The sequence below is a fragment of the Nicotiana tabacum genome, chromosome 13 (genome assembly GCF_000715075.1).
Source record: "Nicotiana tabacum cultivar K326 chromosome 13, ASM71507v2, whole genome shotgun sequence".
NCBI classification, from domain to species: Eukaryota; Viridiplantae; Streptophyta; class Magnoliopsida; order Solanales; family Solanaceae; genus Nicotiana; species Nicotiana tabacum.
Genome location: NC_134092.1, coordinates 22,603,894 through 22,617,112, shown reverse-complemented (window position 1 = coordinate 22,617,112; position 13,219 = coordinate 22,603,894). Strand labels below are relative to the sequence as shown.

The following is a 13,219-nucleotide window of genomic DNA, read 5'->3' as shown; positions in this document are numbered from 1 at the left end:
ATTTGATTGATTCTGAATTACAAAATTCAGAATAAAGGGGCTCGCTTTGCTCGTTAAGAGTACTCAATAGAATTAGATTTTTTTTTATGACTGTTGAAGTGACCGAACAAAAAATTGGATTGATTCAATACCGAATTCCAGATCTCCATAGACGACTAATGGTAGGGGCTGCATTTTTCGGAAAGAAAGATAGTGGCAAAAAGATGTTAATCACCTTCCAAAACGGACAGAAACTACCAAAAAAATATTTTATATTTTTTTTAAATTATACACCGACCGAAATTGGTCGGTATATTGATCAAACATTTGACCGCAGTGGTCAGACTTGCTTCGTCAAGCAACTTTTTGATTACCGACCAACATCGGTCGGTAATGTGAACCCATATTTTTAAATTTTAATAATTATATTATTATTTTAAATATTTTATAAAAATTTATAGTTGAATTTACCAACCAAAGTCGGTCGGTTATTACAGGGGAAGATTTGACCGACCAACTTTGGTCGATTGATGTAATTTCTGAAAAATAACCGACCAATTTCGGTCGGTTCATGGGTCAAACATGGTCAAACTTTTGAATCGCATTAATATTTACTATCGAAATAATATAAATATAATTTGTTAACACTTTATTTTTTAATACAAATAACGAATACACTAACATATACTATAACAAGCTATATATAGTCAAAGTAGTACAACGAAGTGTGTGTGTATATATATTGGTATAGCCGCATCTAAAAACGTGAAGCGCTAGGGCCACAAGGTCGGGTTCTTTTGGGGATAGACTTGTGAAGAAGCAATAATCTAATTAGTATATATAATTGATCATCATCAAATATATCTATTTGTAAATTAATTCATCAACTTATAACTTACTTAGATGCATCAATGAATATTAACAACAAAACATCTCGACTTATATCGATGAATATTAAAAACAAAATGTCTCGACCTATATCGATTAATCTATGTCATGCATTATTAGTGATGAATGAATGAAATATAGAAGAATACTAAACTTCTTTGACATGTATATATGGATCACAAATTAAAGAAACGAAAGAAGTTATTAGCATTAAGTAAATGAGTTAATATAACAATCGACTAAACATATTTAAAATAGAATAATATTGGTTTACCAATTCATCAATTGATAAATTTTTCGTACGTAGTAATGTATGTGATTGATCATCAATTACAATATAGTGTGTGTGTGTGTATGTGAAATTACTCATATACTTAATTATAACTTAGAAAATTAACTTAGATAGATGAATACAAAAGGTAAAACGTCTTGACCGATATTTATTAATCTATGTGATTTGTAATTAGTTATAAAACGAATGAATATATAAGATGAAATGTGAAATTTGAATAAAATAAACATCTCATATATATACCTTTATATGTGTGTGTGTGTGTCTGAATAAAATATATGCTTATAATTTATTAAAAGTAATTAGTTAATATAATTATTTATAAAAATTATGCTTATAGTTTATAATTATTTATAGTATATATGTGTGTGAGAGAGAGAAAGAGAGAATAAAATAAATGCTTATAGTTTATAATAATTATTTATATTTTATAATATTTTAAAAAACAATAACACAAAAAATATATTTTTTTAAAAAAAAATAACCGACCGACTCGGTTAATGGTCAAACACAGTCAACGCGCGGTCACTTAAGTGTACCGACCGACGTCGGTCGGTAATTCTAATTTCGGATCCCAAATACGGGCTTTCCCCCTCATTTCTCTTAATCTCTTCTTAAAATTTTCCAACTCCCCGCTCTCTCCTCCCTCACACACACAACACCCTTCCTCCACTCCTTCTCTATTTCCCTCACACAAATCTCATTCCCCACCCCACGTCGCCACTGTCCCCCCCTCCCGTCGTTATCGTCGCCACTGTCGTTGCTACTGCCTCCACTGTCGCCACTGCCCCTCCGCCTCCTAAAAATTATAGGTTTCGATTTGAACTTACATTGTTTGTATAATTTTAATATTTTTTTTATTTCGTTATGAATTAATTAATTGATTGTTTAAATTTGAATTTTATTGAAATCTAGGGTTTAGGTCATGTTAAAATTGAATTGAATTGAATAGAATTGATTACTAGGGTGTAAATTCAATGTTTAAGTTTGTATTGACTTGAGTAGTTTAGTTAGGAGTTGAATGTTTAACTTTGAATTGAATTGTTCTTTTAGGATTTGTTCTTATGAATTGAACTTTTAGGGTATGAATTGAATTTTTAGGGGCAAGTGTTGAACTTTTTGGATAGAGCTTATGTTGTGTGAGTTTAATTGAATTGTTTAGGGTATTAGTTGAATTGTTTAGGGTATGGGTTGAACTTGTAGGATATAAATTAAACTTTTAGGGGTAATGGTTAAACATTTTGGATGTGAGTTGAACTTTTAGGGATAATTATTAAATCTTTTGGGTATGAATTGAACTTATAGTTTATGTTTAAATTGAATAAATCATAATTAATTGTATTTACTCTAATTTAATTTTGGTGTAATTAGTAAAAATTAATTATCTTAATTAACTAAAAATAATTTAATTAATTTATAATTGTAAAATAAATTAAGTAGTTCTAATACTTATGGAAATATCTCAATATTGTTTTTTTATTTGTATAGATGGAACATCGTACTTGGATGTACAATAGAAATTATCCTAATCGGCGGGGATTGTGGGAGGATTTTGTATAAGGGATTGATGATTTTATTAGACATACAATGTCACATTCATCATACCAAATTGAAGGAGTAATCAGGTGCCATTGTGTCAAGTGCGATTGTGTGATGTTTAAAAAATCGGAGGAAGTTAAGTTTCATCTTTATAGGAAGGGGTTTATAGAGAATTACTTTGTGTGGACTAATCATGAGATCGATGGTAGCCGTGGAATATTTTATAACATGGTTGTTGGTGAAAGTAGTAGGTTGGTGGAGAATAGAAATCATGATTTTAGAATTCAGGATATGGTTGCGGATGCTTTTGGGATGCACTCCGGAGGTGAGCCCAATGAAAATGTTGAACAAACTCCTAATAATGATACACAACGTTTTTATGAACAGTTAGAGGAAGCTAGTCGTCCACTACGTGAAGAAAGTCTGCACTCTGAGCTGTCTGTTGCAGTTAGATTACTAAGTATCAAATTTTATTGGAATATTTCTCAAACGGCCATGGACTCTTTCATTGACCTTATGAGTGAACTAGTTGACCCAAATATCAGCTTACCTGGTGATTTATATAAGGCAAAGAGATTGGTTTCTAAGTTAGGACTTTCGTCGATGACAATTGATTGTTGTGAAGATGGTTGCATGTTATATTATAAAGATGATGCAAATTTAGAAAGTTGTAAATTCTGCGAAAAGCCTCGTTTCAAAAGGCTTTCCAGCGGGAATATGGTCGTTGTGAAGGCGATGCATTATTTGCCTATTATACCTAGGTTAAAGAGGCTATATGTGTCGATGAGTTCTGCTCCTCATATTATATGGAGCTTTTCCGTTGCCCTGGTCTCGTGAGTCATCGCCAGAGGCTCGACCTCCACGTGATCGTTCCTCCCGTCCTCTACAAGATCGTTCTCTATACCGTCTTGTAGATGAAAGTTCATCAGATGGTGATGATGGTGTAGAAAATACTCCTTGACCAATACTTTGAACTAGACTAATAGAACTAGTTTTGAATTAGATTGAACAATTTTGAACTTGTTGTAATTACTTAGTTTTTGCTTAGTTTTGGACTGTGATATTTAATTGGACTTTAATTTGTTAGTTTTAAAGTATTAATTGGATGTTTGGTTAGATTTGTGGTGAATTAGGGGTTGCATGTGGTGAATTGGTGGTTATTTGAAGTGAATTGGGGGTATTGGTATGCTGTTTTTATTTGACATGTGGTGTAGCTACCAAAACAAACATTTTCTGCCACAATTAATCCCACAAAACCGATCAACCTTGGTCGATAACTGATAAAAAAAATGCAAAATACTGACCAATGTGGGTCGGTTAATGCACATTAAATTCCGAGAAATCCAACATTACCAACCAACTTTGATCGGTAAGTTGGCTGCCCTGTCCAAATTATCGACCAACGTTGGTCGGTATTTATAAATTGTAATTATTTATAAAAAAAATATATTTAATACCGACCAAAATTGATCGGTAAGCAAAATTAATATATTTAAAACACCGACATTCTGACCAATATTGGTCAGTAAGTCAATTAAATTGCCAGATGGTCGTGTAGAGCATACCGACCAATATTGGTCGGTAATTTCCGACCGACTGTGGTCGGTATGCTCTTCTGACCTTCAAACTACCGACCACATGTAAATGGTCGCGTTTTGGACGATTATTGGCCATTACCGACTTATTTGGGTCAGTTTTGTGTGGACGGCTTTTCCCGGATTTCTAGTGGTGTAAACCCATAGAATTTAAATTCTGAATCTGCCTTTGACTATGGTGAAGTAATAAATGTGCATATGCAATACATCTGTCTTGCATCAATTGGTATGAAGTAAATACTAGATGCGAATAAGCTTTTACTAATGCTAATTAACATGCAAGGGGTCATGATATAATTGTGGGTGTAAAATTATGGAATTAACTATCTCATATAGAAGGTGGGATAACTAATTTCATGTGATATCCCACTACAGGATATCCCACCATCGTACCAAACGACCCCTTAGCATAAAAGTTATCCTGAGATTAGCTAATACCCCAAACTAAACCTGGGATAAAGTTAATTCCAAACTTTATCCTGGATTAATTATTATTCTTATTTCATGTACCAAACGACCTAGGGGAATAATTCATGAGAAAATTTTTGTCTGTTGCACATACCAGCTCAATGAATATATCACACGTGCATTGTTCTCACTAAAATCATGTAAAGATCCGATCGGTCATTTTGAGGGTAATAGCCCCGATCCCCTATTTACTATTTTTTTCGTACCTTTTTCTACTTATATGACTTGCCGGGAGGTCTTTTTTTTTCGGAGTGTCTTGGGACACTTAGTCCCTAAAAACGGAAGCTTAAGTCTTAGGATTTTGACCGTAGTCGGAACTGTGTGAATACGACTCCGGAATATAGTTCTGTCGATTCCGTTAGCTCCGTTGGGTAATTTTGGACTTGAGAGCATGTTCGGACTGTGAATTTGAGGTATGTAGCTAATTTAGGCTTGAATTGGCGAAAGTCGAATTTTTGGAGATTTTGACCGGTAGTGAACTTTTTGATATCGGAATCGGATTCCGATTCCGGAAGTTGGAGTATGTCCGTAATGTCGAATATGGCTTGTGTGCAAAATTTGAGGTCAATTGGACGTGGTTTGATAGATTTAGGTATCGGTTGTGGAAGTTCAAAACTTTGAAGTTCATTAAGTTTGAATTGGAGGGTGATTCGTGTTTTTAGCGTTGTTTGATATGATTTGAGGGCTCGACTAAGTCCGTGTGGTGATTTAGGACTAGTGGGTATGTAAGGTTGAGGTCTCGGGGGCCTCGGGTTGATTTTGGATGGATAACGGATCAAATTTGGTTTTGGAAGAATAACTGAAGTTGTTGCACCTTGTGTAATCGCACCTGCGCAATATTGACCGCAGGTGCGAGCCCGCAGAAGCGAGCCAATGGACGCAGATGCGGTTTGGAAGGAAGAGGCCAGAGGTCGTTGGTGCGGAGGTATAACCGCATCTGCGCATCTGCAGATGTGGAAAATGGAGCGCAGAAGCGGAAGGGGCCAGGGCGTGAGGGATCGCAGAAGCGGAAGAATTCCGTAGGAGCGGGCGTCGCATGTGAGACTATGGGCCGCATGTGTGAGACTTCTGGACAAAATACTTAAATGCAAGGGTTCGCGATTTTTGCTCATTTTTAACATTTTGAGCTCGGGTTTGGCGATTTCTTGAGAGCATTTTTGAGGGATTTCTTGAGGTAAGTCCCTTGTGCTTATTTTTCATCAATAATCTTGCTTCCCATTTATTTTTCCACCTAGTTAATGTGTATTTAAGGTGAAATTTGGGAGTTGAGACTAGGGATTTGGAGAGTTTGATTTGAGGATTTGAAGGACCATTTGGTGTCGGATTTTAGTAAATTTGATATGGTTACACTCGTGAGTGAATGAGTGTTCATATTTTATAATTTTTACCCGATTTCGAGACGTGTACCTGAGTCGACTTTTAGGGCGAATTTCAGAATTTTGTTAAAGTATTGATTTCATTAATTAGATGAGCCTATTATAGTTGTATTTATGATATGCAATTGTGTTTGGCTAGATTTGGGCCATTCGGAGTCAGATAATCGAGGAAAGGGTATTTTTACGGATTGATTAATCTTGGTTCGAGGTAAGTGATTTGCCTAACCTTGTGTGGGAGAAATTCTCTTTGGATTTGGTGTTGTTACGATATGTGAGCGTCGTGTACGCGAGGTGACGAGTGCATACACGGGCTATTTGTGAAAAACCCTGATTTTTATTGAGTAATAGCCTGTTTTCATCTTATCTGAGTATATTAGCATGTGTAGTTATCTTGTTAGCCTAGAATAGCATGTCTACGTGTCCTAATTGCCTATTTGAACTCTTTGCAGCATGTTTAGTAAGTCCTATTTCTTTCTTGACTTGTACTTAGCCTAAATTGTAGGTTTTCTTGCTGTAACTGTTATATTCATTTATTTGAGTTGCGTATTTATTTTGGGACTACGGGACGGTATCCCGGGAGATCCCTTGTACTGCATATTTACTTTGGGACTACGAGGCGTTTACTCGGGAGATCCCCCTGTACTGCATATTTACTTTGAGACTATGAGGCGGTTCCTCGGGAGTTCTCCCTGCATATTTATTTTTGAGACTACGAGGCGGTTCCTCAGGAGTTCTCCCTGTATATTTACTTTTGAGACTACGAGGCGGTACCTCGAGAGTTCTCCCTGTATATTTACTTTTGGGACTACGAGACGATATCTCGGGAGCGCCTCTATTGTTATATCATTGTGCGGTGTTGTTATTGCTTTGTGAATACTTGTTGTTGTCTTCTCCGTTTTTACTTCATGTTTATTATAGCGCCTGTCTTATTATTATTATATACCAGTAGGGCCCGGACCTGACCTCATCACTACTCTACCGAGGTTAGGCTTGGCATTTAGTGGGTACCGTTGTGGTGTACTCATCCTACTCTTCTGCACATGTTTTGTGTGCAGATCCAGGTACTTCTTATCCCCGCTACTAGTTGAGAGTGCTTGCCGTTGTACGGAGACTTCAAGGTATATCTGTCGCGTCCGCAGACCTCGGAGTCCCCCTCCATTCCCTCCTATGTCATTTACCTTCCTTATTTTTTTTTAGACTATGGTGTATAGAGATACTAGTTTTTCTACTGTAACTTGTGACTTATGATGTTTCGGGTTTGGGGAATAATGTGTATTATTAGAGTGTTGGTTGTTGTAAATGCCAAGCGGCATTGTTATCAGTTATTTAGTTATTTGTTACAGTTAGTTGTTAAGTTTTGCTTCCATTTTTTGTTATTTCCGCATCTTTGTTAGGCTTACCTAGTCGTAGAGACTAGGTGTCGTCACGACATCTTACGAAGGGAGAATTGGGTCTTTATCTTAATTTATTATTATACATAATTAATCAATACTCATCTTTATCTTAATTTATTATTATACAAGGCACGTTAAGTTTTTATCATGATTTTGTGTCTCATCAATAAGGTTTGGCAAGAATTATCCATAAAATAAAATTGAAATGATGATTGACAATAAGGATCGATGAACAACTTGTGTGGGTATGAAACCATTACCGAGAAATACGCAAGACCTGCCATGCAAAACCAAACACCCCCCTCGGCCCTCGCTCTACTCTTTACCATTACATTCGTTTTTACCTCTATTATCTATACCGCTATTTATTCATCTATCTTCCAATCCTTCACCCCCCTACAAAAAGCAGTGGTATCGGCGATAGCCTCGCCGGTGTCCCATTTCTTTACCTTACAAAAATAAAAATAAAAACAAGAACCATTTCATAAGCAGAAACAAAAAAAATCTAGGTACCAAAGATTTTTTTACGTTTCCTGGCTGTCTTTTCTCATCCCCGAGATAAAAAAAAGCCAGGAAATTTTTCAACTTTATCCTGTTATTTGTATATTTTGGAGGCCATTTTGTATAAGTTCCTTCTTTAAAACTGTATTGGGTATTTGGGTATTATACTGCTTGATTAGTTTATATGCTGTATTTACGAATTCATGAGCATGGCGGATACTGGGGGAGAGAAGAAAAAAGTAGTGATAATTGGAGGTGGAGTTGCTGGTTCTCTTATTGCAAAAACTCTTCAAGACGAGGCCAATGTTTTTCTCATCGATACGTGAGCATTCTTTTCTGCTTTTTTCCACATTCTATCATTATTATTATTTCGCGTAAAGTTATACTAGCAAATAGGAAAAAAAATTAGAGACTCCCACATATATACTCAGTGGCATTCTCTAATACCCTTGATATTAGAGAAGTACAGGTTCAAATCTCACTGCTAAATTTATTGTATAGGAGACTCCAATAGATACAAACTGACTATAAGCCTTGGTCATTCTATCATCAGGTAAATGCTGATTATAACTAATTTGAGATTGAGGCTTAGTTGATTATTGTATGTTTTTATATACAAAGGATTTTATACAGCCGACACAAAATATTTTGGGATTGAGACATATTGTGTATTCTTTTAATGATCGATAGGGTTATGTGTCCCTCATTAGTTGAAGGAATAAGTTGTTTGTCTCATTATATAATCTTTGGCATTTTTTACCTCATGAGCTAATTTTTTGGGTTGAGTTAGGCCTAATTAAGGTCCATCTTCTTAGTATTAGAACAGGTCCATTCTTATTCTTGGGTTACCCTATGTTGGGCCGATTTACCCTATGTTAAGCCCTCATATATGTTGTTCACCACTCCAAATGTCCAGCACTGGGCTTGCGTAGGAGTTAAGTGTCCTACATTGGTTGAGAATAATCTGTCGTCACCTTATATGGTCTTGGACAATCCTCACCTCATGAGATAGTTTTTGGAGTTGCATTAAGCGCAAGGTCCATTTTCTTAATAGACAGCTTATTATGTAATCAACTTTACCAACTGAAGCAATTATTGGCGTTTTTCTTTAAAAAAATAACATGGTTAATTAATTTATTAGTTGTTGTGTGTTCTAATTAACTAAATGCAAGAAATGTGAACAGGAAGGAGTATTTTGAGATTCCTTGGGCAGCTTTAAGGTCAATGTGTGATCCTTCATTTGCCAAAAGAGCAATTTTTAGTCACTCCGAATACCTTCCCCATGGAAATGTCATTACATCTGCTGCTGTTGACATCACAGATAAGGAGGTAGTAACTGCAAAAGGCGACAGAGTTGCATATGATTATGTTGTGATTGCTACTGGTCATTCAGAAGTTGGTGGTTATACAAAAGATGAGAAGTTCAGTCAATACCAAACAGGTAACGTCATGGATCAGTTGATATACTTGTATATATAGATTGCATGATGATCTTTTATTTCCTTAAAACCTTGCTAGTAATGGAACCAAATGAATCCGAACAAAGCAAAATGAATATAGAGGATTCATACAATCAAACTCGAATAGTTTGCGATTGAGTTTTAGTTGTTGTGTACCTTTCCTGTTGAAATGCGAGAGGCGAGGTTGAGATGGTTTGGACATGTTAAGAGGAAAAACACAGAAGCCCCAGTTAGGAGGCGTGAGAGATTAGTCTTGGTGGGTATGAGGAGGGGTAGAGGTAGGCCAAAGAAGTCTTGGGGAGAGGTGATTAGGCGGAACATGACACAACTGAAACTTACTGAGGACATTACCTTTGATAGGACAATGTGGAGGTCAAAAATTAGGGTAAAAGTTAGTAGGTAATAGAGCATTTCCCTTTGTCTTCCTCATTCGATAGTATTAGTGTTAGTATGATATATTTTTATTCTTAGATTGCTAGTACTACCTATCGTTTAATTGTTATCTTGTTGTTGTTATTACTTGTTGCCATTACTTCTTTTCATCCTTTTTTTGGCCGAGAGTCTATTGGAAAGAGCATCTCTACCCTTTCAGGGTAGAGTTAAGGCTGCGTTCATCTTACCCTCCTTACACCTCACTTGTGGAAATCCACTGTATTTGTTATTGTTGCTGTTGTTCTTTCCTGGTTACAGGGCTCATGAACAGCTTCAGTTTTACTCGTTTTTCTTGGTTAACAGATCATGAAAAGATAAAATCTGCCAGCTCCATATTAATAATCGGGGGAGGACAAACAGGCATAGAACTAGCTGCTGAAATTGTTGTGGATTATCCCGATAAGAAGGTAACTATTGTGCATCGGGGATCAATGTTGTTGGAATTTATTGGAGAAAGGGCAAGCAAAAAGGTAGTGAATTGGCTAAAATCAAGGAATGTTGAAATCATTCTTGGGCAATCTGTAGATGTAAATTCTGTAAAAGATGGTCATGTTTATAAAACATCAGGTGGAGAAACTATAGATGCTGAGTGTCATTTTATTTGCATTGGGAAGCCAATTGGTTCGGGATGGATAAAAGAAACTGCGTTGAAGGATAGTTTGGACATTCATGGAAGGTTGATGGTTGATTCTAATTTGCGAGTTAAGGGTCGAAGCAATGTCTTTGGTATCGGAGATATTACTGATATCCCTGTAAGTTTTCAAGCCTTTCTCTAATCCCTTTTGTATTTGAAAACTCATATTTGTGATTGTGATACTATTTTAACAAATAAAATGATAATGGTAACAGAAAATGAAACATGTTTCCCTTACTGCCCTGGAAATTAGCTCACTCCTTAAACAGCTGATTATAATGTAGAAACCGGAACAGATTGGGGGTAATGCTATGTCAAGAAATACCAAAGAGTTTATATTGAGCTCTTGTGCCAAATATTGCGAGATCCTTCTCAAGGAATCCCGTTTTTCCTTTTATTACTGTTGCGCTTTTGCTTTACTGAGCCGAGGGTCTATTGGAAACAGTATCTCGATCCCCACAAGGTTTGGGTAAAGTCTGCTTACACACTATCCTTCCCATACCCTATTATATGGGATTATATTGGATATGTTGTTGTTGTTGTTCTCAAGGAATCAATGGTTTCATGCTTGTTTTAGTCATGACTTGAGCTATTCTGCATTATGTGCAGAAGACTTCATTTTTTTTTCTTACATTATACCTTTTTTCTTGAATATGTACGCTCACGTAATGGATTAGCAAAACATTGGTCGAAGAGCCACCATGTATGCATCCTCTGTAAATAATCTCCATTTTGCACAACCTACCAGCTTGTGGTACATAATTTCTTTTAGATCTTATAAGCAGAGGCGGACCTATTTGTAAGCTTAAGGGTCACCAGACCTAGTAAACTTCTCTAAAAATCTTTTTATATATATATATATATATATATATATATATATATGTAACCTTCTGTCTTTCCTTTCCCTCCCTATACAGCGAATCGAAATCTGAGTCTGTCCGGAAGTGAGTGAATCTCGGGGAGAGGCACGAACTTAAGGAGCTAACTTAAGCTTGGTCGATAGTCGTTCCAGTCCTAGCTGGTTCCATGATCTAGGAAGGTCACTCTATCTTACGAGACCTTAACTGGTATACATATATATGCGTGTGTATACCTTGAAACTGGTTAATTCAACTTACTTGACACCCTTAACACTAAAAGCCTTTAGGGGTACTAGTGGAGCAGAATACCGGTACCCCTGTCGTGTTAAAATCTTGGGTGCGCCTCTGGTTTTAAGCAGTGAGTCCTATATTAGGAGAGAGCTCTTGTTATGCTTTTGTCCATTTTTCTCACCAAGATTCGCTTACCTATATCTCGTTTTGATGTTATCTCTTTATTGCATGCAAAAACCAGCTTTGTATTATAATTGAGAAGCAATGGGAAGAAACATGGTATAAACTTGAAGGGTCGATTAGGACAATTTCACTTACTGCTTCTTACTTCCATTTTTCCATTGGTTTACTGTGAGTCTACAATATAAATGAGAATGACTTGTATTTGTTGTTATATCATGCATACATTTTATTACAATAAGAGATTCTGACTTAGTAGTGTTGAAAATCCAGGAACTTAAACTAGGATATTTGGCTCAACGACACGCAGTGGTAGCTGCCAAGAACATCAGACTATTAATGAAGAATCCAAGTGACAACAACTTGAATGTATATAAGCCGGCTTTGCCATTGTCATTAATTGCTCTAGGCAGAAGAGAGGCTGTAGCTCAGTTTTACTGTTTATCGATGATTGGACGCCTTCCAGGGATGATAAAATCTGGAGATTTATTCGTTGGAAGAACTCGGAGACAACTTGGTTTACTACCTTAACTTTCATAAACTTGTGTTTTATCTGCAGGTTTAACATGTATTCTTTTAGCTAGTTCCCTTGTAAACATCATAGTTGTTAATAATATGTTATATTCAATTACATGAGGTCTTATTCTTCTCTTTGATCTCCTCTTTCTGTTCTTGTACTACATTGTGGGGCTCTGCAACCTACATTTCCTCACTTATCCTCTGCTTGTTGTGAATGTTAGTAAACATATATTACAGTTTGCAATTTATTGTTGAATTTAAGTTTTACTGTTTTTTTTTTCTTTCGTACCCCTAGTTAGGGCTATTCATTTGGATCGGATATCCGAAATCCGAACCGATCAGCTCAATTTCGGATTTCGGATTGTGTTTATTAAAATTTCGGATATTCGGATCGGATTCGGATTGGTATAATTGTAACCCGATCCGATCTGAACTCCGAAATTATTAGGGCATATATAAATATTAAACTTTAATTTCGGATAGTCAATACTTCCTTTACATCTTTCTCCAAGTTATTACCTTTACAATTGCTGGATTTAGCTATATTGGCACCATAGTACTCTCATAATTGCAAAAACATGAATCTTTCTTATTGTATCGCCTCTTTTACAAAGAAAATATACATATGAGTTTGCAACTTTAAGGCATAATAATTCAATCCGAAAATCCGATCCGATCCAAACTTTAAAATTCGATCCAAAATCCGAAAATCCGATCCGATCCGATCCGATATTAATTCGGATTCGGATTGTATTTTGTAGAATCCGAAATCCGAAATCTGAATCCGAAATGTGCTAAATCCGATACAATCCGATCCATGCACAGCCCTATCCCTAGTCTTCTGTTACTACTTGTTGTTGTCTTTTGTTAA

At 36.1% G+C, this 13,219-nt stretch overlaps 1 protein-coding gene across 1 annotated transcript; it reads left to right on the top strand.

Annotated features, from left to right (window-relative positions):
- The first annotated feature begins 7,918 nt into the window (after window positions 1-7,918).
- Window positions 7,919-12,460, top strand: LOC107793422 (uncharacterized). The gene is made up of 4 exons (XM_016615766.2): window positions 7,919-8,354; window positions 9,217-9,473; window positions 10,228-10,676; window positions 12,103-12,460. The coding sequence occupies exons 1-4, from the start codon at window positions 8,236-8,238 to the stop codon at window positions 12,358-12,360; spliced, it is 1,083 nt and encodes a 360-aa protein (XP_016471252.1). The 5' UTR covers window positions 7,919-8,235; the 3' UTR covers window positions 12,361-12,460.
- The last annotated feature ends 759 nt before the right edge of the window (window positions 12,461-13,219 follow it).

Coding starts and splice junctions, on each gene's coding strand:
- LOC107793422 (XM_016615766.2), top strand. CDS start 8,236: ATGAGCATGGCGGATACTGGGGGAGAGAAGAAAAAAGTAGTGATAATT. Junction 8,355..9,216: donor AATGTTTTTCTCATCGATAC/GTGAGCATTCTT, acceptor AAATGTGAACAG/GAAGGAGTATTTTGAGATTC. Junction 9,474..10,227: donor GTTCAGTCAATACCAAACAG/GTAACGTCATGG, acceptor CTTGGTTAACAG/ATCATGAAAAGATAAAATCT.